At 43.1% G+C, this 27,160-nt stretch overlaps 1 protein-coding gene across 2 annotated transcripts in view; it reads right to left on the bottom strand.

Moving 5' to 3' along the window:
- Positions 1 to 281: 281 nt before the first annotated feature.
- UBXN2B (UBX domain protein 2B) overlaps positions 282 to 27,160 on the bottom strand; it is a 34,226-nt gene continuing 7,347 nt past the window's right edge. Inside the window, exons 4-9 of one of the 2 annotated variants that reach the window (XR_015878045.1) lie at positions 26,643 to 26,735; positions 18,824 to 18,933; positions 12,765 to 12,902; positions 9,212 to 9,373; positions 6,152 to 7,041; positions 282 to 4,655 (exon numbers count right to left, since the gene is read on the bottom strand). Coding sequence is in view for 1 of the 2 variants with exons in the window: in XM_088469309.1 (XP_088325435.1) it covers positions 6,879 to 7,041; positions 9,212 to 9,373; positions 12,765 to 12,902; positions 18,824 to 18,933; positions 26,643 to 26,735 (666 nt within the window). In the remaining variant the exon portion in view is untranslated. Of the gene's footprint in view, positions 4,656 to 4,700; positions 7,042 to 9,211; positions 9,374 to 12,764; positions 12,903 to 18,823; positions 18,934 to 26,642; positions 26,736 to 27,160 lie in introns of those variants that run through there. The other variant, XM_088469309.1, reaches the window with a different exon arrangement.

Genomic DNA, 27,160 nt, shown 5'->3' with positions numbered 1-27,160 from the left:
AAATATCTGGGTGGCAATTCCTGTAGTGTATTATGTTCATACTTAGTATAAACATTTTATTAAGAACCAAAGCTTATAAAAATATTCAAATGGGTTGTGGAAATTACGTCTCTCAGCCATCCATGTGGTAAATTTACTAAGATGGGAGTTCTATTAAGAAGTGATGTTGCCCATAGCAACCAATCAGATTCTACTTCTCATTTATCTAGCACCTTCTAGAAGATAATACCTGGAATCTGATTGGTTGCTATGGGCAACATCACTTCTTAATAGAACTCCCATCTTAGTAAATTTGCCCCTATGAGCTAGCTTGTACAGTAGACGATACCCAATTCTGATTTTTAAAGATAAACGTCTGAACTGATTCATACTAAACTTTAGCACAAATGAGACATTGAAACAAAGAGAATCCCCTATAATATAATGGACTGCACATATAAGATCTGATCGTGAAAAAAAAAAAAAACTTGGTTAAAGCATTGGACCTCATTCAGAGTCTCTCGCAAGCGGCCGCTCGCTCGCATCCTGCGTATGCAAATTTTTCAAAGTGACGACATGGTAAGCGATCGCTCGCCAAGGCATAAGCACACCCACTTTGGCTGTGCAAGCGATCGCTCTGTGTATGCAGACACCCATTAGCCTATGTTGAGACGCCCACTTGCGCACGTCATCTCCAGGAAGTGTATTAAAACATTGGTACATCGAGCACCATCGGTAGCGATCGCAGCGCTTGTGGTTGCCTTACCCTGCCGCAAGCACTGCGAGGACTTCAGTGTAAAAAACAAGCATGTGACGTGGACTATGACGCTGCCTGTTAATTATGCACGCCTTAAAAACGGCATTGAAACACTCAGGCACGCCTGCGTTTCGCACCTCCACTCCCCCGTTATTAGTGTCCTGCCCGTTACCAAGCACAAACGGCCTCTCCTGTCACTCATTTCACTGGGCTCTCTTTGCTGGGCAAGCGAGCGGGCTGCGCTCGCAGAGTAGTTCACGCACGCGCAGAACGACGCGTGCGCATGCGCAAACCATCGGTCCGCTTGCGAGCGCACAGTGCTCGCGAGAGACTCTGAATGAGGTCCATTGCCTCAATGTACTGCAGTGTAATTGGTATTCCCAAGAAGTCATTTCTCTATTGGGAGGACACTGGTAACCTTGGGGTGTATAGGGTGCTGTACTGGAGCAGGGAATTCTGTAAACTTAAACTTGATTGCTGGGCCTCTCCCCTCCTCTACACACCTCCACCATTATGAAGTGTTGTTTTTTAAAGTGACCACAAAGTAGGGCATGTTTTATGTTTGCTGCTCAGGTAATACTTATTTATTTTCCTTACTGGAATAGGCATTCTTTGAGAACACTACTACACAGATTGCCGACACTCAAACCACTGTGACGTTTCTATAATTGGAACCTGCCTTCCTCACAGAAAGGGGTGGCTGGAATCCTGATCGCTGTGGGGTAACCTGTAACCCTGGTAATTATCAGAACATGGTGGGCTGCTCGTTTTACAGTAGTTGCAGGAGCAGCTTGGACATTTTTGTAATTTTTCTTCAATTTATCATTGCAGAGTTCCCTATGAAAGCACTGCTAAGGAAAGTGGGGGGAAACGCTCCCTACATTTTAGGAGCAGCGGGTTGTGTCATCAACCACTGTTTCAGTGACAGGGGACCATCAGGCACTATTTAGTCTTCACTTTATTTGCTATGTCTTGTCACAGTACTCTCCCTATTTTGTTGTTGATACTCTCCTATATTTACCAAATGTGACCTACAGTATCTTACGATTTTATTATTGAGTACTGATTTTATTGGCTAATGTATCTTGTCATGGTACTGATTATGTCTAGAAAACATATCCCAGTACTCTTCCGATTTTATCATCTTATATATAAAATTCATTGGTCTGTTTATTTCTCGGTCTGTCCGATTATGCATTCGGACACCCCTGCACCGATTGGGATTAAACCAACGTGAGGTGGTAAAGTTGGTTCCTGGCCAGGTTTTAGGATGGTTAGGATCCTGGTTGAAACTCCTGTTGGTGTACACTGGGCAGAATTTTGAATTGAGGAGCCTGTTCTGAGCCTTCCACTAGATGGATTTGGATTAAAAAACTTCAGAGTGGTAACATTGGATCCCAGAAGACATACTAGGGGGTTGAGGTCCCAGTCGGGGGAGGCAACTGATCTGGGATGCCTAATGGAGTGGTTGTCGAACCTCACAGCGGAGTGCGCTGGGCAGACTTTTTACCCAGGGAGCCTGTTCTGGACCTTCCACTGGGTGGATTTGGACGACATCACATAATAAAACTTAATAACTTTAAGATTTAAACCCAGGCAACGCCGGGTACTTCAGCTAGTGTTGAATAAGGTCTTTATTTAGCTAAATTACTCCGCTAACATATCCTGCTGTGGTAATCTCCCATTATTATTATACAAAGGACTTACATTTTTAGGTAAAGTACCCTGTCACAGCATTTTCTTCATGTTCCTGTCCTGACCTTATTTGGCAATTGCGTTCTATCATGGTACTCTCAATATTTTGTTCTGTTGAGTATTGTTTTTTCGTTAGCTAATGAATCCTGCCATGGTACTCTCCTATTACACTGGGTATTATTTAATGCATTCAGTCGGGTACTCTTCTTATATATTGAGTACTGCTGTTATTTAGCTACAGTGTCCTGTCTCGGTACACGCCCCATTTTATATTGCTGAGTATTGCCTTTATGTGGCTACTATGCGGTCTCTGTACTCTCCCTGTTTTATTATGTTGAGTACCAACATTATTTAACTCATTTATTTGGTCTCTACATTCCCTTAATGTTGAGTACTAGTTTCCCTTGAATAATGTTTTCTGGGATGGTAATCTCCACATTTATATTGAGTTCTCTCCCCATTTTAAAGATGCTAAATACTGCCGTATCATATGGGGGTGGGAAATCCCCTTTTGATGTCGAGTAAGGCACATTATAGAAGTGGACCACTTCAGGTATCTTGTCACGGCATTCCTTTTCATGCCTCCTCCGAGAGATGAGACCAGGAGATGTGCTCTTTGTCTGGGTCTCCAGATCAGATTGAACTTTACACATTTCATCTTCACTGTTATGGCGCGGGATCTATTTCTAGGTGGGTCATCATAGCCTCCTCAATACAAGATCGCTTATCTGTACTTGGATGCCCTTCTGTACTTGGATGCCCTTCTGGTGCATGGAAGCTAGACTTTCTCCTCCTGATGCTTTTCAGCCCTGCATGACATGTGTTTTTTCAGAGTCACGTCTTTTGACACCAGATGTCCATGGGTCCTCTACTGGCCAAGAAGATTATGGACATTCAATGTATAAGAAAGCCTGCTATCTTTCGGTCAAGTATCTGTCTGCCATTGTATGAAGCTCATGGGGAGGATGATATTCTGTTTTGCTGAGGTAGAGCATGCATTTCCACTCTCTAACTCCCAGATTCAAGCCCCTGTGGTCATGGTTAAACTATGTGGCAGCTAAATCGTCCAACTTGTTGTCTATTGAAGCAGTGCCTTTTCCTGCAGGGGCTTTAGGCTTAAGCCAAGTTCTACTGCTTATACATGTTCCTGAGCTCTGAATGGTGCTAAACACTCTTCATAAGCTCCGTCCCACCTATTGTGAAGCCCCCTTTGTAACCAGTCAGACAACGCAATGGTAGTAGTTTGCCTGGAACACAAAGGTGGAATGCGGAGCCCTTTGGACATGACGGATACAGACAAGAAGTTACGATGGGTGAAAACTACATGTCCTAGAATTTTTCATCCCTTTAATAGAAAACTATAATGCTGAGTTCTAAGATGGCATGCCATTCATTCTAGGGAGTGGTCTCTCCACCCAGCACAGGTTGAGTCCATTGAAAGTCGACATGATAACATCTCAGTTAAACCTCGCAGCAGTTTAGTACCACGCAAGAACAGGGATCAGCAGACATTGCAGTGGATGTCATGACAATTCCATACTAGTACCAACTGTTGTAGCCGGATTGGTACAAAGATTATGGTGTGCCAATATTTCTACTTCGGACTTCAAATTTGCACACCTCTTCCACAATGGTCTGGATGGCTTCAAATTAGAGACTCTTTAGGTTCAGATTCTGACCCTACCTATAGTCTTCCAGCTGTCCTGTGGGGCCAGACCTTGGTCATTTTCATAAACTAGTCACTTACCTCTGTGGGCTTTAAATTCCGCACCTAAAAGAGGTCTTCTTGGCTAACTGTAGCCTCTGTTGTAGAGGTGAAACAGACAGCAACAAACAAGTTTTATGAGCTTGATCCAACTAGGTGCGAAGGGGACGAGTTGGTGCTGTAACAGCATAAAAACAAAGCAATTAGATCCCCTCATGGCCCGATCTCACGCAGGACTCGCACATTTATGTTTGCAGCCCCATTAGGCTGCGAGCAAAAATGTGCAAGTCCGGTGGTACCGTAGCATGAGTCATTTACACCTAAATTGGATCGTGTCTAAAGTTTACAGAAGTGCCCACTCCTATACAGCACCTTCTACACCCCAAGGCTACAAGTGTCCCACATATGGACTCAAGAGATATGGTTTTACGTTGAGTAGCAGAAGCCCTTTTATTGTCACAAATCACTAGGGAGTCACTTAAGAGTTTCCCATAATCTTTTTTTGAATTCCAGTAAGGCCTGCTTAGAAAAAAAAATTACAATTAGTAAATATGACATGGTTAAAAAATCTAATCCACTTTATTTAACGAATAAAATATTCTAAACTAAAAATGAATGAGTAAAATATGCTAAACTGAAAAAAAATCACTTATATGCATGTAATAGCCAAAGCAACTATAGATAGGCATGGAGGCATCCTATAATGTGTTTGGACCCTCTATGGCTGTTTGAGAACAAGGCTTACACCAGTGATGCCCCAATCTTAACCTATGGTTGCTCCTGACAAATATACACAAAATTAGGGGAGAGCCAGCCACTGCTTTAATGGTTCATCAAATCTAACAACATGGCTAATATACTTCTATCATTAGATAGGTTTTAACTAAAAAAATTGCGGTTTTACTTTAAATCCACCAATACAATAAACATACTATTTACCTGACACTAAATATTGTGACTATATTTATTAAGTATAGGTTGAGTCTCCCATATCCAAATATTCCAAAATACGGAATATTTTTAGCATGACTGAGATAGTGAAACCTTTGCTTTTTGATGGTTCAATGTACACAAACTTTGTTTAAGGCACAAAATTATTAAAAATAAAAGTATAAAATGACCTGTAGGCTGTGTGTATAAGGTGTATATGAAACATAAATTAATTTCATTTATCTACACAAACTTTGTTTGAGTCACAAAATTAATGAAAATATTATATAAAATTACCATCAGGCTGTGTTTATAAGGTGTATATAAAACATAAATGCATTATGTGTTTAGATTTGGGCTCTATTCCTAAAACATTTCAATATGGTATACAAATATTCCAAAATACGGAATATTCCGATATCCAAAATACCCCTGGTCCCAAGCATTTTGGATATGGCAGACTCAACCTGTACCAGTTTTTCTGGGCATTTGAAACACGCCACACAATTTTGGCAGTTTTGACTTCCAAGCCACTGGATTTACTGTTCGGCGTCTTGTATAGTCATGCTCAATTTTATGCAAAACAGTTAAATCACTGTTGCTTGGTCAAAACCTATTTTGAGGGCAATCATTATACATTTAAAAAGGAGGCAAATAATGCTTAGAGCAAAGTGAATATTATTAATATATTTGGAGGCAAAATTAATGTTTCATGAGAGCAGTATAATTTATTAATGAAATTAAAGGGGCAATAATAATTGTGAATTAATGTAAAAAACATTTTTTTTTTTAATGACAGGGCACACTTATAATTTTCAGACTATAAAACTGTGTCCACATCATGGAATAATAAATGTTGCTCCTAATACGTAAAAAGAAAATTACACCAATTAACAATTAGTTAATATTGTCCCTTTAAAATAATGAATAAATAATAATGCTCGCTTAATAAAATGAAACACTAATGTTGTCCTTTAACAGATTAATAAAATAATATTGCCCTCATACAAGAATTATTAATGTTATTTGCCTCCCTAATCAATACATAATGATTGCCCTCATTACAGTGTATTGTAATTCCTCACCTTCTGATAGGCCATGTAGCTCACACATGCATGTCACAAACCGGCCTTTTTTCTGTGGTTTTGGCAGCGATTTTTAAAAAAACTCAATAAATTGGGTGGTTTATATCTTTTGCATTGAAAAAGTTGAGAAGGCGATGTGGTTCATAACATGGAGCTCTTCCCGTGGTTTTGCCTTTAGCAAATCGGTAGTTTGTTACCCCTTGGGAAAACCACCACAAAAACAGTGTTTAGTAAATACTGCCCTAAGTCTTTGAAATGTAAGATTAACTTACAATGGGCAGAATCATTGCAGAATATAAAAAATAAAATTTTCTTAAATACAAGTTTCTTAATAAACAGTAATGTTACACGGAATAAATAAAGGAATCTGTATAGAGAAACACAACTAAATAACTGACCTGGTTGTTTAATCTCACCACCACAGGCTGAAAAGATTCCTGCAATTACAGCTCAAGTTTCCCACACGTAGTTACTGTAGATAAAACGCAGTGACGTCAAACCTAAATGTTGATTCATATAAAATTGGATGTCTGTAAAAATTGTGCAGCTGATTCGGTGTCAAAATACATATTAAAACGTCCTGTTTACATTTGTACAGATCATTTATGATAATGTGAAAAAATACATTACGTGCACAAGAGTGTGAGTTTTCAGGCTGTAGCTCCAGTTCGGGGCAGCAAATAGCTCTTTACATATTTCGTTAGCTACAGCACATGTAAGAGGAACATTACTTCATTCTCTGAAGAATCACAGTGTTAAGGATATCTGCTTCTTCCAGTGTCTGGTTCTCGTCAGTCAGTTCTGTGTTTGGAAAAGTTGTCATCAAAATAAAATCAGTCTGCGCAAAGTCTGATCGAGCCTGTATGATAAACTGACGCACATCCATGATTCTGAATGGAGAAATAAAAACCGTTATAAATCTATATACAGTACATACATATACACACACATACATTTATATGTATACACACATACTATGTTTCACTCATGCATAACGCTTTAAATTAGGGAAGCTGCACAGAAAAGCAGTGGAGCCATCAGCAGCATCGGTACACTGCTAGAAATTGCAGACACAGGGAGAGTAAAGCTGGTTACACATACGATTTTTCGGCCGATCCGACGATATATTGTCAATATCGTCTAATGTGTATGTTCTTTGTTGGGCCATGCAAGCTCCAATTAGGTCATCAGTCGCAACATCAGGTCGTCCCTACATGCAGCTCAATCTGACAATGCGACTGATGACCCCATGCAGCGGGATGCGGCAGGGGCCAACATATCGGGCGGTCGGGCAACGTATCGTCTAATGTCTACCGGCTGCCCGATATGCCGGCCCGTCGCCCATCAAATCACTGGGTACACATTATTTAATGTGTAACCAGCTTTAATTAAAAAAAATCCCTCTCTAGACTGTTTCAAAGAGATGAGGTAATATGGCTGTGAACCAATTAAAACTGTTCCTGCTTCCTTACACCCACCTACTAGTAATACATTAAATTGCTTAACAGCAAATAGAATAGGTTATTTAAAACAAACCATGACACATCTAGAAACCATAAATTAGTGGTTTGTACATACAGTCAGGTGCATAAATATTGGGACATTTACAGAATTTTCATATTTTGGCCTCTATTCACCATCACAATGGCTTTGAAATTAAACAAACAAGATGTGATTTAACTGCAGACTTTCAGATTTAATTTGAGGGTTTCACGCTGGGTTTTATCCCTGGTGATGCTCTGCCAGGCCTCTACTGCAAATGTCTTCAGTTCCTGCTTGTTCTTGGGGCATTTTCCCTTCAGTTTTGTCTTCATCAAGTGAAATGCATGCTCAATCGGATTCAGGTCAGGGGATTGACTTGGCCATTGCATAACATTCCACTTTTTAGCCTTAAAAAACTCTGAAAACTGAATATGAGCATATAATATTGCCCGAAACACTTCAGAATTCATTCTGCTGCTTTTGTCAGCAGTCACATCATCAATAAATACAAGCAATACCATGCTTCACTGATGAGGTGGTATGTTTTGGATCATGAGCAGTTCCTTTCCTTCTCATCACTCTGGTACAAGGTGATCTTTGTCTCATCTGTCAATAGGATGTTGTTCCAGAACTGTAATGGCTTTTTTAGATGTTGTTTGGCAAACTCTAATCTGGTCTTCCTGTTTTTGTGGCTCACTAATGGTTTGCATCTTGTGGTGAACCCTCTATATTCACTCTTGTGAAGTCTTCTCTTGATTGTTGACTTTGACACATATACATCTACCTCCTGGAGAGTGTTCTTGATTTGGCCAACTGTTGTGAAGGGGTTTTTCTTCACCAGGGAAATAATTCTTCTGTCATCCACCACAGTTGTTTTCCGTGGTCTTCCGGGTCTTTTGGTGTTGCTGAGCTCTCCGATGCGTTCTTTCTTTTTAAGAATGTTCCAAACAGTTGATTTGGCCACACCTCATGTTTTTGCTATCTCTCTGATGGGTTTGTTTTGATTTTTCAGCCTAATGATGGCTTGCTTCACTGATAGTGACAGCTCTTTGAATCTCATATTGAGAGTTGACAGCAACTGATTCCAAATGCAAATGTCACACCTAGAATCAACTCCAGACCTTTTACCTGCTTAATTGATAATGAAATACCGAGGGAATAGCCCACACCTGTCCATGAAATAGCTTTTGAGTTGATAGTCCCATTACTTTTGGCCCCTTAAAAAGTGGGAGGCACATATAGAAACCGTTATAATTCCTACACCGTTCACCCGATTTGGATGTAATTACCCTCAAATTAAATCTGAAAGTCTGCAGTTAAATCACATCTTGTTTGTTTCATTTCAAAGCCATTGTGGTGGTGAATAGAGGCCAAAATCTGAAAATTCTGTCAATGTCCCAATATTTATGGACCTGACTGTATGTAGACAGTTGGAATAAACATGAAGTTTGTCACATCCATTTGCTATATTCAAGATCTACTGAACAAGAAACTATATGCAAAAAAAATAGACACCATTAATACATTTAATATGGGTCTTCTGACACACAGTTTAAGCAGGCACTTCCATGACATTACCTATGACTGAGGTTGAATCTTTGGATTAAGCGACTTCCATCAGATAGTCTAATCTGAATTTTTGTTGTTGGAATATGTTCGTCAAGTTCAACTTCAGCATTTAAAAATGGCTTGTGTTCCTCTTCAGGAGAAGAAGGGGTACTTATTATTTCAGGTGTCAGGCTGTGTGGTCACAGAAATGGAAATAAATAGACATAGCCCAAAAGCAATTGATCTATCAGTAAATACCTTTATGAAACACGAGAAAGAGCAATAGAGTAGGTCAGCATTCAACAATATAAGCTTTTTATTATGTGAGCCTCAATTATAATACTTGTACAAACAGCTTTTTTTTTTTTTTTAGTTGTACTATTACTGTAAAAGCACCAACATCCCTATAACATTATTATTATCCTTTATTTATATGGGTTCCACAGCGCCTTGGCATTAGCACTTATTGCCACAGAGAAGTCAAGTATTGGGTTTAACACATGACAAAGAATGCAGGGCTGCTGGAAAGGTGCTGGGCGCTGTCCTCTTAGAATGTCCTTATGTGCTGCTCCATCAATAACCCCTGATCTGCCCTTATCTGTGTGGAGCAAGTAGTGTGTCCCTGTGTAGATGGGGAGGGAAACGGGGGAGTAGTCTCAGCGTAGTGCTACACTGACTTCGCAGTCCAGCGCCATAATCCCAGAAAACCAGCGGCACAAGGGAGCAGCAGCTAACTGCAGCACTGTGGAAGGTAAAGTGTAAGACAGAGGTTCCCAAAGTCCACCATTACAGTACGACTTTTATGGATATATCAATGCTTGAGCGCAGGTGACTTAATTAGTAGCTCGGTCAAATTGATTTAACCATCTGGACTCAAGCATGGATATCCTTAAAACCTGGACTGTAACGACGGAGTTTGGGAACCTCTTGCTGTAAGGCATGTCCACGGTAATTAAATGTCAGCCAATGAGCACGGTCACAGAGAAAAAGAAAACCACAAAATGTGATGCCCATTTTAGGCCCTGCCAAAATACTACCACTGGCCATGGATAGTGGGAACCTATGTCTTATACAGAGAGCAGTGGTTGTTGCCTTATACAGGACAGAGCAGTGTGTGACTGGTGTACAAGATGTGCTGGCTATCTAGGTATTTGTTAGATCAAGGTTCTTTTCCTGTCACTTGAATATAAAGTGTCTTGTGCAATCACAATAAATTAATAACGTGAAATAAATAACTTATCAGATGGACAATAACATTGTGTTATGTAAAATGAATAAGAAGTGCCTGTGCATTACCAATAAATAAATAAATATGTAAACAATTAGCGTCCTGTGAAATGGATAATATAGTCCTGTAAACTAAGTCACTAGGAACAGAAAGTGCCAGTGCAATGGAGTAAATATAAAAGAAAATTTATTTACTAAAAACAAAGAATAAAAAACGCCCATTGTTAGGCAGAATCCCTAAGCAACATATAAATAATCATAAAAATAAACCAGAATGCAGTAAAAATAATTAAAAGAATAATGAGCAAATTATAAATAGTAGCAGCTCATCTGAGTGTATGGAAAAGTGAATTTTCTTCAAAGTTCATGAGGCAAGTAACAGTCACCTCCAACGCGTTTCGTCCTATGACTTCATGATGAAGGGTTAATTAAAATTCTGCCTATTTGTTTTCTAAATACTTGCACTAGTATTTTCATATTTACCCATGACGCCTAAAATATTTCTAGGTTGCGTTGCTAATTTTAAGCTGTCCATTTTATACCATAAATTTACAAACATTGGCGCTGTACCCATCTATATTTATATATATATATATATATATATATATATATATATATATATATAATTGAATTAGACCCACTAATTTAATGGGGGTGAAAAAGGGTGATAGCCTTGCTTTATCGCCCAGGACTATTCAATTAGAGACCCTGTTTTTACCCGAGACCCTGTTTAACGCCCGTTAAATTAACATGTTAGTGAGAGTTAACACATAGAATCCGTGAAAAGTTCACGGACCTATGCATTAACAGGGTTTTATCACCCGTTAACAGCTTTTTTATCAGGGATTTCTTTTTGTGCTTGATCAGACCCGAGACAAAATCCCTATTAAGTTCAGCCTGTGGGCTGGCTTCGGGGCTAATTGAATAGCCCCGGGGGGAATCAATTAGCATGCGATAAATTACGGCGGCTAATTGAATTCCCCCTATAATAGTGGCTGCCTGATACCCAGCACAGAGCGTGTTACATAGACAGCAGCGAGTCCCTGTGAGGTGACAATGCAATCAAAAACTATATAAGTTGTGGGATCAACAAGTGATCATATCTGATACATGTGTATGTTCACATGTTTTCTTTGTTGGTAATACCTGTAACATTAATCAGATTGCTCATCCAGTATTACCTATACATTACTTGAAGTGCAGTGCTATAGTATTTTAGTAGTTCTGTATATTATATTGCAGCTTACAGTATATATCTTGTTATCAGCACCTCAGCCCAGGATCAGAGTGCAGCAGGTGACCTAATGAACTACTATCTGCTATATTAAACGTGAGCCACACACAATGCAGTTTTTCAGCAGCCAGGCCCATTCTTAGAATGTTTTTTCTCAAAGATACTTAATGGCTGCTATTTGTCACCACATCTTTCCTTCAAAGTCTTTCAACATCTGATTGTAGCTTTGTTATAACTAATAATAAACAATTTATGAAACTGTATTATGTATTAACATAAGTAAATCTAGTATCACTGTAAAAAAAAAAAAAAAGGATATACGGGATGCAGTCATCGTGTCGTCAATCATGTTGACAGAAATGTCAGCACTGTTGAAATGTCAACATGTAAAATGCTGATATTCTCAGTATGCTGACAGTTAGGGTTAAGCTGCTGAAAGGAAGGTTATGGTTAGGTTGCAGGAGTGGAGGGTTAGTATTAGGCTACGGGAGGGAAGGGTTAGGCTGTGGGATGGGAGATTAGGGTTAGGTGGTGGGAGTGGAGGGTTAGGGTTAGGCTGTGGGAGGGGAGGTTAGGTTTAGGCTGAGGAAGCAAAGGATTATGGTTAGGCTGTGGGAGGGAAGGTTAGGCTGTGGGAGGGAAGGTTTGGGTGAGGCTGTGGGAGGGGTGGTTAGTTTTAGGCTGAGGAAGCAGAGGATTATGGTTAGGCTGTGGGAGGGAAGGTTAGGCTGTGGGAGGGAAGGTTTGGGTGAGGCTGTGGGAGGGGAGGTTAGGTTTAGGCTGTAGGAACGGAGGTGGCTGCGGGAGCAGAGGGTTAGGGTTAGGCTGCGGACGGAGAGTTAGGATTAGGGGTTAGTGATACCGCCAGAACCACTGCAGGATCAGCCGAAACTCACTGTCAGCTAACTGGAAGAACGGAAGACACAGCTGGAGCTGTAGGACCCGCCAAACAAGGTAAGTCACTGCTGGACCACCAGGAACGCTTTGTCAATATCCTAATCAAGTAGAAATGATGACGTGGTCAATGTTGACATGCCAAGCATGTCAACATTATGTATGTCAACACAATATACCCAACTCTTTACAACAATATAGTACATATTGAATAAATTACTTTAATACCTTCCAAGTTTTTTCCCCTCACCACTGAAGGCCTTGAATTTTGGCCTTGGTTTCACATATTCTTGGTCTTGATGGTCTTCCATGTCTATACTGACTTGGCCATCGTGAACCATTCGCTGTAGTTCAATCGGAATTTCCCTAAAAGGTAAAAGGACATAAGGTATTAATATTTGTTCTGTTCAAATGTAAGGGGGCTAATTGTACAGCACCACGCATTAACTAGTCCATACAGTCGAATGTATATTATATGGTTTTGGACTTTATCATAATTCTGTAAAGTGTATCTTGTTATAATAAGAAAATTAGGGGCAATGATAGCAGAAATGTGCTACCTAATAAAGAGCAGAGAACAAAACAGAAAAGTAAGCGTAAGTAGGACTGATGCAATGAACGCTTGATTTGATGGAAGGGACAGATGACTGTGGAAGAGGAAATTTAATGAGATTAAACAACTTGAAATAATTTTGTTACAAAACAATCTAAATGATACCTGCATAATTTTATTCCTCAAGCAAAGATTTTCAATGAGATTAATTATATGCATTTAATCAAATTAAATTACATAATTATACAACTGTGAAGTAGATATTAACTCTGAAGCTTCTCACCAGTGATGGAGAGTGAAGTAAGTGGGCAGCTACTTATTAATAAGGCAAACTGTGTCTAAGTGCTTCAGCCACTCTCAAATGCACATTAAACTGCTTCATAGATTGTACCTCTCACCTACAAGACTGCATACAATGTGAAGCACTCAGCAGAAATGTTGTTGGAATAAAATTAAGGAGTGGGAGATTTGTTTTATTTTTTTCGGAAATGTCCTAAAATTCACCCACTGTGGATAGAGGCTTTTGCTTTAGTTAGCCGAGTTCTTTCATTTTTCTTTCCTCAAGGCCGGGAGACACTGGACCATGGGTTGTAGGTGGGAAGGCGTGGATTTGGCACTAAACACTGAAATCTATAACTCCTCCCCTCTGCAACCCCTGACTTCAGTGTAAGTTTAGTGCCTGTGGAGAGAGGCACAATTTTTTTCAGGGCTGCGCTGCAACCCTGTTTAGTATAGGTTTTTTGCTTTATTTGTAAATGTAATTTTTTGTTTGTATGTTAGGTGCTGTGCGCTGCTTATAGCAGTGCACAGCCAGAGTGTAAACGGTGGTGAGAGCCGCATCAAAGTGGGGGATGGCGCTGAGCGCTTCCCCCGTTCCACACACTCCAGTCTCTGAAAGACCGTCTGGGCTCGGAGATAGCGCGCTGCTGTACCTGGTAGAGGTGCAGGCAGTCAGCGTGGTCCTGGATGGCGGGCACCATCTTGCCGGGTTTCTTGTCGGCAGCTCCTGTGGGGAAAGCGCCGACTACAGACCACCCGCGGTGTGCGCGGGTTAGCCCAAGTGCTTTCCCCACAGAGGGAAGTAGCACTTGAGGGAGAAGCCTTGGGGCTTGCTCAGTATAGCAGGGGGAGGAGCCAGAGCTGCTGGTTCCCCCCACTCTCCAGCAGCAGAATGGAGACTCTAGGAAGCTGCGTGGGCTGTCCCCGTCTTTATAGTGGGACAAGCCTGGCCATCATAGAGGGAGGACAGAGAAATCTCAAGCTCCTTTCCCTCTGCGGGGTGCAGCTAAGTATTTTACAGTTATTGTTAAATCTTTTCTGTGCCTGTTTGGGAGTTTTTGCAGTATTCATTGCCGCATGTGACATATATATTTATAAAGTCTTTATTGTTATTTCTGGGCTGCCTGCCGCGGCAGGGTAGCGCAGGAAGAGGGGGCTCAAATGATGGACAAATTAAAGTCTGCAAAGGGCCAAAACCCCACTATGGCTATATTTTTTACGTGTGCTCAGTGTCAGGTTAAATTACCATGTGGACAACTGGATGCGGGGACATTGTGTTGGACTGTCAGCTGGGGCCCACTTGTGCGCAGCCTGGAGGGGGAGCTACTCCGGTTACGGAGGAACCTGCGTGGGCTCAGGTTATGAACAGTTCGCTCTCTGACTTGATGTTGCTCCGCCAGAGAGAGGAACTAGCTCAAACAGCGCCAGCCCCTATTTTGCCATCGCCGCCCGCAGTAGTGGGGGGTCGGTCACCAGGGCCCTGATCCGCCTTGGGTCGGTACCGTGGAGCGCTCAGCGGCAGGGTTCGAGAAGGTATCCTCTTTTATGGAACGCTTCTTTGAGGATCCTAAGCTTCGCACTGCGCATAAGCGTCTTCCTCTATCCAGGGGCCCGTTAGAGGGGTCAGATCCCAAGGAGGAGGAGGGGGAACTCCCAGTAGAGGAGGCTCTGCTGAAGAGGAAGGTCCGGAATACGCGTTAAGTCAGGGCATGGAGGAACTTATTATGGCGGTAGGACAGTCTTTTGACTGCCTGGACTTTGACGCCTCAGCAGCGGCGGAGGAGCAGTTCAAGCGGAGGCATAAGAGGGTCATTTGTTTTCCGGCTTCTCAGGATCTCGTCGAGGAAGCATGGAAGACCCTGGATAAGAAGTACACCACTTCTCGTAAGTTTGCAGCCCTTTATCCTTTTCCACAGGAGCAGTTCGCCAAGTGGGAGTTGCCTTCGAGAGTGGATGCGGCCGTGGCTCGTTTAGCCAAGCACACGGCTCTGCCTGTCTGAGGGGCGGCCTCCTTTAAGGATCCGCTGGATAAAAAATTGGAAGGATGCCTAAGGAGTATTTTTATGGGTGCCGGGGTTGTTATTTGCCCATTGTTGGGATCTGCATGGGTCTCTCGTGCCATGAAGAAGTGGGCTGACAAATTAGTGGCAGGCCTTTCCGGTGACTCATCCAGAGAGGTGTTGCTGGAACTGGCAGAACAAATTCGTGCGGCAGCAGACTATGCGTGTGTGAAGCCGCACAAGATGGGGCGCAGATTTCCTGTAGAGTCTCAGCTACGGCAGTCGTGGCATGCAGAGCACTCTCAATCCGCGCCTGGGAGGCGGACGCCATATCTAAACGCACTTTAGAATCTCTCCCTTTTGGCGGAGGCATCCTGTTCGGCTCAGAGCTTGATACTATCATATCCCAGGCGACAGGTGGAAAGAGCCCCAGAAGCAAAAGGGCTCATGATTCCGGGTCTTCCATTCTTCCTTTCGAGGGGGGGGGACCGGTTAGAGGTTATACGGCCTGAGGACGCTATTTCCCCAGCAGGGGTTCTGCACCACGCGGTAGATTCTCTGGTACATTCAGGCGCCCGGGTGCTACGGCACCCGAGAAGCAGAGTACCTGACAGGATCTGAGCCCATCCGGTCTCTGAGAAGGTGGGGGGCCGTCTCCTCCTTTTCCGAGACCGGTGGGTAGCTTCGGGAGCGGATGCCTGGGTAAGGGGCGTTGTCTCCCGAGGTTATGTGATCGACCTAAGGGGGCCACCGCCGTAATGTTTCTCCGCCATGGCATTGCCCAGGGAGCCGGAAAAAAAACTGGCCTTAAATCAGGCTATCAGTTCCCTCTGTTCCGAGGGGGTTATAGCTCCAGTTCCACAGTCTCAACAGGAACAGGGTTTTTACTCCAACCTGTTCCTGGTCCGAAAGTCTAATGCACTTATCGGCCGCCTATGGGTGGATCGGTTCCGCATGGAATCACTCCGATCGGTGATCCAGGGTATGTCGGCAAACATGTTTTTGGTGTCTCTCGAAATCAGAGACGCATATCTCCACATACCGATTTGTGCGGGGCATCATTCTCTACTCAGGTTCACAGCTGATAGAGCTCATTACCAGTTCCAGGCTCTGCCTTTTGGACTGACTACAGCTCCACGGATCTTCACAAAGATCATGGCAGCGATGGCGAGTCTGCTGCATTCCGAGGGGATAACGATCGTGCCCTACTTGGACGATTTGCTACTGAAGGTGGATTTGCCTGCCCAACTACAGCTCCACCTGGATCACACGGTTCAGGAATTACAGTATCACGGTTGGATATTGAATCTCGAGAAGAGTCACCTCACGCCTTGCCAACGTCTGATGTTTCTGGGGGTGATCTTCGATACGGCACTACAAAGAGTTTTCTTGCCCGAGCCCAAAGCCCAGGCCCTTCAGGACTTAGTCAGGAAAGTGCTGTCTGCCCCTCGCCGATCCGTCTGGCTGGGCATGAAGTTACTGGGTATGATGGTCTCTACCTTCGAGACCATCCAATACGGCCGCTTCCATTCACGGATTCTCCAGTGGAAGATTCTCCGGAACTGGACGGGCCGCTCGGACGACCTCTCCTCTCAGTTGCTGGTTCTGTCAGACAGCACTCATCAGTCACTTCGCTGGTGGCTGATTACCAAGCACCTTCTCCAGGGTCGGTCCCTGGTTACTCCCAACTGGATCATTGTCACCACAGACACAAGTCAACCTCTGTCTCCAGGGGACCTAGTCGTCATTGGAGATAGATTTTTCGATAAATGTGCTGGAGCTCAGGGCCATTTATCTGGCCCTGTGCGGGGCACAGGCCCTCCTGGCCGGCCTGCCAGTGAGGATCCAATCAGACACCACGGCGGTGGTGTATGTAAACCACCAGGGCAGAACCAAAAGCACGCTTGCCATGGCAGAGGCAAGTCTCATTCTCACTTGGGCAGAGACGTTTGTCCCGGCAATTTCAGCGGTCTTCATACCGGGGGTAGAGAATTGGGAGGCAGACTACCTCAGCAGGACCACTTTCCTATCAGGGGAGTGGTCTCTCCACCTGGAGGTTTTCCAGCAGTTGGGCCAGAGGTGGGGTCTGCCAGAGGCGGACCGGATGGTGTCTCGCCACAATTGCAAGCTCCCTCTATTTTGTGTGAGGTCCAGAGATCCTTTGGCATTTGCAGTGGAAGCCATGACAGTTCCCTGGAACTTCCGTCTGGCCTACATCTTTCCTCCAATTCCCATGTTACCAAGAGTACTCCGTCGAGTCAGGGAGCAGCAGGTTTCAGTCATCCTAGTGGCTCCAAACTGGCTGCACCGGTCGTGGTTCGCCACGGTCCTCAAACTAGCCGCAGGTCCAGGTTGGCATCTTCCGCTGTGACCAGATCTTTTTCTGCAGGGGCCATTCTGTCACGAGGACCTACCCCAGTTGGCTTTAACGGCCTGGTTGTTGAGACCGAGCTGTTAAAGGCTAAGGGTTCAGTCATCGGGACCATGCTCTGAGCGCGGAAGCAGGTTTCTGCGCAGAACTACCACAGGGTTTAGAAAATTTAGATCATGTGGTGTGAGCGGCGCGAAGTGCATATTGCCCAGTTCCGCCTTCCAAGGCTTTTAGCGTTTCTGCAGGGTGGTTTGAAAGCCGGCTTACGGCTTCAATCTTTGAAGGTACAGATTTCGTCTCTGTCCTTTTACTTTCAGCAACGTCTTTCTCTCCTCCCAGAGGTGCAGACTTTTTTACAGGGGGTCTTGCGAGTGCAGCCTCCGTTTCAGCCGCCAGTAGCGCCATGGGATTTGCCCCTGGTTCTGTCGGCTCTTAAGTAGGCTCCGTTTGAGCCTTTGGAATCCGTGGACCTTCGATTCGTCATGTGGAAAGTGTTTTTTCTTATGGCCATTGCCTCAGCTTGGCGGGTCTCTGAGTTGGGGATCTTGTCCTGCAAACCCCCTCTTCTTGTTTTCCATGACAGCAGGGCTGTTCAGAACGATTTCTTCTTTTCAACCGAAAGTGGTTTCATCTTTCCACTTAAACCAGGAAATTGTTTTTCCTGTTTTCTCACCTTCATAGTCTTGAAGGGACCAGGACGATCTGTCACTGTTGGATGTCATCCGGGCCCTGCAAATTTACTTAGACAGAACTTCGGACTTACGTTGGACGGAGTCTCTATTGGTCCGCTACGATGCCCACAAACGTGGCGGGCCAGCCACAAAGCAGACCATTGCAAGATGGCTCCGCTCAGTGATCTCTGAAGCGGGGCGCCCGGCACCAGCCATGGTGTCGGCTCACTCCACTCGGGCTGTGGCGGCCTCCAGGGCAGCGCGTCACGAGGCCTCAGCTGAACAAGTTTGTCGCGCAGCTACCTAGTCCTCTGCCCACATGTTTGCGCGGTTCTACAGGTTTCATATTTTAAAGTAGCAGAAAATGACACTACATACATATTACATCTCTACAAAAAAATTAAACATGTTACCCTTTCTTAATGGAATCCAGAAACTGAGCATTAACTGGATCTGCGTAAGATCGAAGCTCTCCGTCATCTAAACTGAATCCATTGCTCCAGAGCTTCAGCAATATTTGCACCTGCCAAACATAGAGCTGAATAAATGCAACAATAAAATTAAAGGCAACTGTGAAGTAGCTATTGCTCAGTAACAGTGTTGGTGTACAAGGTGGGATAGCAGCAGGGGATTGATGCAAATATAGCATTATTGCAATGTAGATGTATAACATGTAGTATAGTAAATAGAAAACCCTGATACGTATTCATACTAACAACAAAAAAAAATAATGAATATTACACAGGCTGTTTATTTGCTTTTGTAGCTATTTGGACTTTCACTGTTAGCTTCTGTGATCTGTGGCAAAGTTCAAGGAGAATTAGTAACATTAGCATCAGAGTAAATATAGGGTCACCAATTGGCAGCTCAGCGACAGACGAATGTCCTTGAAATGGTCAGTCAGCCTTGACTTGACAATCAGTGACGCAATTGAGCGATAAGAGCCAGTTTCATCATGCGTTTTACTCTGAAGGCAGTACTAGGCATACTGATGTGATTAAATTCTATTAGCAATTTGTTTTAACAATAACATCATTACATAAATCGTTAGCATTTCTTTCCAACAACAAAAGAGATATTTAGATAAAATATCACATCGCTGTGTGCACTGCACGACAACGCACTATATGGTTACATGCTTAATGTAACTACACTGCATTGTCCGTCGCATTGTCCCGTCTGATGGGCAGCACATCAGGTGAGAAGATGCAACCACCCAATTCATGAAAATTAATTGGGTGGAATTAGGGGAACACACTATACTATGGTCCTTGCAATCCATTACGGACCAACATATCGTAGAGTAGTGTGTACCAAGCTTAACAGTTAGATCTCATGAATTATACACACACAATTATCGCAACAAAGTAACTCAGTTGTATCAGTTCAAGTATTTAGCACATGCTGTAACGGTAAAGTCTAAATCCCCTTACCGGAGAGGACCCTGACGTCATCAGCCAGTTTCCAGCATCATTCCCTACCATCCAAATGCGAGCGTAGCGAGCCACTGAGCCTGAAGCGTGGCGAGCACAGCGAGCCCGCGTGGTGACAACTTACTTGTATAATTGGCCTTAATGGGCATGAACTGCAATTCTGCCATCACTCACGTCACTTCCAGGTCCCTAGCATGAGGGGGAAATAAGCTCTACCATGCTGTAACAGCTGGTGGAATAATTTGGCCCAAGTAATCCTCAATGAAACTATTTGTTTGAGTAATTTAAAAAAAAAAAAAAAAAAAAGATTTTCATTCTAGGATAGTAATTAATACAGATTTTATGATGCCCTTTACTTATATCTTTTTTGCTAGTGAGACCCAATCATTAAATAGCTGCAATATATGAGCTATTATGATATTAGCTGAATTACTGAAATATCAATTTTGGGAGAATCACAGACACATATTAAACTGTACAATCTAAAAGGCGATAATTGATAGCTACTGACTCAAATACATGTTGGGTGTACTCATGAAGTACTAATATATATATATATGAAAGCACATTATTATTATTATCATCCTTTATTTACTGTATATGGCGCAACAAGGGTTCCGAAGCACCTTACAAAGTACTTATGAGCACACAAGAAAACAGTTATTAACAGTACCAAACAATACAGGACAAGGACATGGTTTATAAACATTGCTGCATTTGTGATCATAACACTTAAATAAGCAGCAAGGCAGTAGCAACCAACTGTTAGGTGCCATTGTGGGGAGTTAGGAGTAAATGATAGTATAAGAAGGGAAAGGAGAAGCACATGAGGGAAGAGGGCCCTGCTCATGAGTGCTTACATTCTAAAAGGGAGGGGAAGACAGATTGTGGTGACACAGATGGGGTAGACAGAGCAGTGGGTTAGATGAGAGTTGGAAGGCTTTGACGAAGAAGTGGGTCTTGAGAGCCCATTTGAAGGTAGGTAGAAATGTGGAGAGTCTGAAAGAGAGGGGTAGAGAATTCCAGAGATAGGTAGCAGCACGAACAAAATCATGGAGACGGGAGTGGGAGGAAGTAATCAGTTGGTAGGAGAGGCAGCACGCATTTGTGGAGCGAAGTTGGCAGGCAGATGCCTGAAAGGAGATGAGGTCAGAGATGTAAATGGGAGAGGATTGAGTAAGGGCTTTGTAAGTTAGTGTGAGAAGCTTGAATTGGGTTCTGAACGGGAGGGGGAGCCAAAATAGAGCTTGCAGGAGAGGTGAGGCAGATGTAGAACATTTGGAGAGTACGATGAGCCGATCAGCAGCATTGAGGACAGATTAGAGTGGAGAGAGGTGGGAGTCAGGGAGGCCAGATAGGAGGTTACAGTAGTCCAATCTGGAGATGACCAGTGAATGGATGGGGTCTTATTAGCATCCTGGGTGAGAAAGGGTCTGATTCTGGAAATATTTTTGAGATGGAAATGGCAGAACTGTGAAAGGTACTGAATGTGTGGTTTGGGACAGTGCACGTGGGGGCTAGAGGAGATGGTTGTGCCATCAATAAATAGAGAAATTGTGAGAAGTGAGGTTATGCGGGAGGTTTGGAAGATGTTTAGCTCAGTCTTAGACATGTTAAGTTTAAGAAAGCGCTGGGACATCCAGGATGTCCTAGAGATGTCCCAGAGATACGAGTGAGAAAAGAGGGGGAGAGGTCAGGGGAGGAAATGTACAGATGTGCAGGCTCGGATTAGTTCGAATTTTCCCACCAAAAATCGGGTCTCAGAGGCAAAACGTAATTTTTCATGGACAAACATCATCATTCCTGGACAAAAGTCCATGAAAGATGATGTTTGTCCATGAAAGATGACGTTTTGCCTCTTTCTGAAACCCGATTTTTGGCAGGAAAAATCCAAACTTGGCGGGAAAATTCGAACTAATCCGAGCCTGCACATCCCTAGTCCTCATACACCTACCTCCATGCACGTTAAACAGCCCTTCTAATTGTGCCATGCCGTGGCGTGACTTGGTAGCGCCGAGCGTCTCTCCATGCAACTTTTTACCTTCAAATGCATCAGCAGTGCGAATAGGATGCACAAGCAGCTTCTGCTGATTAAAATGATATGCAGCATGCCAATGTTCTGTGTGCAACTGCATCTGCATGCAAAACGCTACGTTACAGTGTTACAGCCGCTGACACTGTAACGTAGCGTTTCGCATATATAAATAAGCAAAATAGATCTTCTTATAGGTAACCCGAGTGAAAATAGTAATAAAAAAAAAATAACAATTTCAGCTATAACAACAGTGAAGATGTAACATTAATGACACCGGGGTAATCTGTAAAATAATTTGCATTGTTATATAATACCAAAAATTCACAGTCATTATTGCAGTAAAAGGAATCATACCATAGTAAGGTATAGGTCTGTCAAATGACAAGAACACTGGAGGAAGAATAAACTCATAAGCAGCTGTACTTTTCTATAAGCATTCACCCAAAGCTTTAAAACTGTGTAGGAAAGGAAGTCCCCACCCATACAAAAAAAAACCAAAAACGAATAATTTACATGTGTGAAAACTCTTCATACTGGGAATAAATAGCAGGGAAAACAAACAAACAGACTTGACCAATGGTAGCCTTGATGTATAGAAGACCAACTGGTCAAATATCAACGAAATAAATGAATACGCTAAAGTGTCAGCAAGAAGAAGGACACAGAGAACAGGATGTACGAGATAATATAATAGAACCTGGGCTACTGGGGAAAGAATTCTCAAGTCTAAACTGAAGTTCCAGGATGAAGGAATGACAAAGAAAAGAAACAAGAGTCAACACTTGCAGTGAAAACCTCACCTGTAAAAATGAGGCTATAGCTCACAAAAAACTTTTTGAAAATTGATCAGTGAACTACAGCTAATCATTGATCTCGTTCCCCTTTAAGAAAATTTTAAACAGCACAAAACTGCCCAAAAACATGTGAATCCACAGTTAAGGTGGGTACACACTAGACAATATGTCGGCCAGATCCGCCGAATCGGGTGACATATCGTCCACATCGGCAAATGTCTACCCACTATGTCGGACCCTGCACGCTCCCCGCTGGGTTGTTCATCGCATGGACAGAATGAGCTGCATGCATGCTCAATCTGATGAATGACCCCATGCTACTAGATGCGGCTGGTGAACAACTTATTGTGCGGTCGTTCACCAGATCGCATGGTGTGTACAGACCGCACAACATGTACTCCATCGCACCGTGGGTTGGCTGGTTACACGTTGTCTGTGTGTACCCAGCTTCAAACTCAAGGGCAAACACTCTTAATAAGTAGATACAATAAGTAGAAATAGAAGATCTACCAGAGTAGCCAACAGTAATACCTAGCTTGCGCAGTAAAATACACTAATTCAAAAACAGTGGTACATATAGAAATAAAGTAATAGACAGGAAACATCTGTCACCAATAGACAACAGGCCTACATATAATTGCATATATCTATATCTGACCAAGGCAGAGCCTCCCCTGTCATACTCCTGAGATTTTATATAAAAATGATTAGAGTAATACATAGAAGATATTTATAACTTATAATATCTTTGTTTATTGTAATCATTTTTATAGTTAACACCAGCTTTGTAGAGCTCCCTGGGACTGCAGGGAGACAAGAGATGAGGCAGCAACAGCCTCGCTTCTGTATAGTCAGACACAGCTTGCAGAGCTGGGGCTGGGACCACACCACGGGCAGTAAGCTGCACCAAAAGAGAGCTAATAGATGCATACCTCCGAGTATTGGTGGCGTGCCTTGAGCACTGATTTACACCTTGGATGTGTTAGGTGACCAGGAAGTGCACTGCAGTGTTTAGAGATCTGAGCTCAGTCAGCAGCAGCAAGAGAAGACACAGTGATGCAGATAGGAGAATCAATGGACACTGAAGATCAACATCAACAGTATGGAAAGCACATAATGATTAAAAGGAGCTGTTAAAATATATGAATAGGGCACTGCATCAGTTAATGAAGGAATACATTTCAGTAAGTGTTTACATTCCAATGAAAACTGAGTGCTCATTACAAAACAGTATAATTAAGCAGTAGACATCGAAAAGCCCAATTATGGAAGTGCACTCATCAAAAATGAATCCAAATGTTATTGTCAAAAATGCAGCATCAGATTTCCATATAGGTTAAGTGAGCACAGAGACGATAACCTTGTAACAGCACACACGCAGTATGTAATTAGTGATTTACATACTGACTTTCTCTCATTGCTAGTAGTAAAGCCAACAGAGAAAAGAGGATTATAGGTTATATACTACAAGCATAGACGTATTTATTATGGGTGCAGGGTGTGCAGTGCATACGGGCCCCTGGGTCCAGCGGGGCCCCGCTCTGCACAGCCTGCATCAAGACTATACTTACCATCCCACCAGTGAAGTCTTCGGGAAGATGGCGCTGCACAGCAAAAGCAAAGACGCTGACACTGTGCCAGAGCCTTTGCTCTCTTGTGCGCATGCGACATCTTCCTAAATAACACTGGGAAAATGGCGTCGTGGAGGAGGAGGGTCCCGCTTGCTGTCTGGCGCACAAATTAAGAGGAGGGTGGCTGCTGCTCAAAGGAGGGGGCCTGCCTCACAGAGGCCCCATCGGGCGTTAATACGCCCCTGACTACAAGGGCGAAAGTAAAGAATCCTTCATTGCTGCAGTGTCACTGTGCAGCAATTTAACTCCTGACAATGCATTATTTATCCATAAGATCAGAAGCAAGTTATGGCTCTGCTCCTTGTACTCTGAACTTGCAAGAGATATAGGAAACCAAGGGGAAAAACTATAGTGCCCTGACTCATACCTAAACACGACACTCACTGGAGAAGCTGAAGCAGTGAAAAACATGGACACCATAGAGGCTCCAAAAGCAAATACTGGTTTCATACACAGACAATAGGCCTGATTCAGAGGCGCTCGCTATTTGCGAGCGCTCGCTCTAAAATCAGGGCGGATTTTTTTTTTTTTTTTTTTCAAATCCGCCTCCAGGCCGCTCACATAGCTGTGAGTGACCATCCACAGCTTTTGCGAGTGGCCCGGCGATGGTCGCGATTATCGCGACCATCGGGCTTGCGACGAGACCCTTGTGGTAGGGTCTCGGTTCCCACAAGCCCGAGTGAACTTCCTGCTCTAATAGAGCAGGAAGTTCACTACTGACATCATGAATGATATCAGTAGGGCCGCCCACAAATGGCAGGCGTTCCTTCGGGAACGCCTCCATTTGTCCAGCCTACAAAAAGGGGCGAGCTGTTGATCAACCTCGACAGCCGCCCCGTTTTGCAGCGAGCCCCGGCGTGAATGAAGTTCTCACTCGCTCCGGGGCTCGCGCGTGCGCACTAGCCGACCATCGACTCGCTTGTGAACGCTATGCGCTCGCAAGCGGGTCTGATTCAGGCCCACTGTATGTAGTAGTAAGATACATAGAAGGCAGCTGCACACCCAATCTAGTCCCTGTAAAACCAATGTGAAAGGATTTAATTAATGCTTCCATTTCCTACGTACATGCACCATGCAGGATGGTAAAATCAGTCCAAAGGCAATAAATAGATTAGGGATGTGCAGGCTCGGATAGGTTCGAGTTTGCACGTTGAGTTCGGATTTTTCCCTCCAAAAAAACGGAACTCAGAGAGAGGCTAAACGTCATCGTACATGGACGAACATCATCATTCCTGGACTTTTGTCCAGGAATGATGATGTTCGTCCATGTACGATGACGTTTAGCCTCTTTCTGAGTTCCATTTTTTTGGAGGGAAAAATCCGAACTCAACGTGCAAACTCGAACCTATCCGAGCCTGCACATCCCTAAAATGGATACAAAATTTGTTTGTGAGAGAAAAAAAAACAAAAACAAAAACTGCCTAGCAGTAGGTTGGGTAATATGGGTACAAACAGAGAAGCTTTAGCTAAGTGTCTGGTCTCCATTGGGTGGAGATCCATTTTATTAGTTACATCTTTGTACCCCATGACTCAACTAAGAGCGATGCTTTGCTATTAAAATGTGGGATCGTTTCTGAAGATCTTCAGAGGCCCGTATACAATATATTTTTCATTTTTGAAGTAAAAATAATGTGAATTGTCACAATAAGAAATGAAAACATTTCAGTAAAATCTATAGGATCATCTAAGCTATTTTCACAAAATGATACCTCAAAAAGTGAATAAAACATGGAGATGTCCTATCTGCTACAATCATTCCAAAAAACATTTGTATAAATCACTTACTGTTGTTTACATAACTAGACATCCTCATTAATGTTAGACGTTTAATAAGGACGGCTAGCATAGAAGAATACGTACACGCGGTGAAATCAGTTAATATGATGCCTGAAACAAACAGTGAAAGCTGCTGTCAACATTTGGACAAATCATTCTCAGTAAAAGTTTCCCACACAGCAAAAAGAAAAAAACGAGAATCCCCTTTACCTGAAGTCGGACACTGTCCATTTATCCTGCAGTGTTGCACATTGTAGGCCATCCATAACTTTTCTATACATCTCGATCAGTTCATTAGCTGTCAAATCTAATTCATTATGAGGTGGGGCTGCAGAGCAGTCCAGATTTGGAATAGGGGAGTCACACCAACTGCTTGCGAGTCCTGACCAGCAATGTTTGGCAGCGTTTGGAAGGGCAGTTGGTGTGGTTCCCCTATTTCAATTATAGACTGTGCTGCAGCTTCACCTCTGAAGCCGCTACTGAGGAACTGGTACTCAATATAAACAGGTCAGTCAAAATAAATGAAGGAAAAAAAGATGTAATGGCAATAAGGAACCTCTCACATCTGATCCTCCAGGAAATAGCTCATCACCTCGAATGTATTCAGACTCCTTCAATGATGAATCGCCCAGTTTGTATCCACCCCCGGTGAATGACTAGTAAAGAAGGAAATACAACCCTATTAAAACACCATTACAATACACCATGTAATAAAAGATCTCCTAAAGAGGCCCATAAATCAGCCATCACAAAAAAGTGATTCACAGATTCTGTTATTTATTTTTTATCCCCCAATTTAAAAATTCTCCAATCCACCAATCTGTGCCCATACATTACAGAGAGTTTAAGTGATAATTTTTCGGGAAAGACAAATTTACCAATCTTGAAAGCATTTTACTAGTAACGGTCTGCAAATCGGCTGATTGTTACCAGATGCTAGCAATCTACCGCCTTGATTGGTCTGTGAAATCCAATATGTTGGACAACCTGATTTATCCATTCTGATGACTTTTTGGTCAGAATCTGCGATCTGTGAACTCCATACATTGCAGATCTGTTTACACAATCGTCTGCAGAATGG

The sequence above is a fragment of the Taudactylus pleione genome, unplaced genomic scaffold (genome assembly GCF_031769625.1).
Source record: "Taudactylus pleione unplaced genomic scaffold, aTauple2 ptg000090l, whole genome shotgun sequence".
NCBI lineage: Eukaryota > Metazoa > Chordata > Amphibia > Anura > Myobatrachidae > Taudactylus > Taudactylus pleione.
Note: the sequence above shows the minus strand (reverse complement) of the source record. Positions and strands in the feature narration are given on the sequence as shown.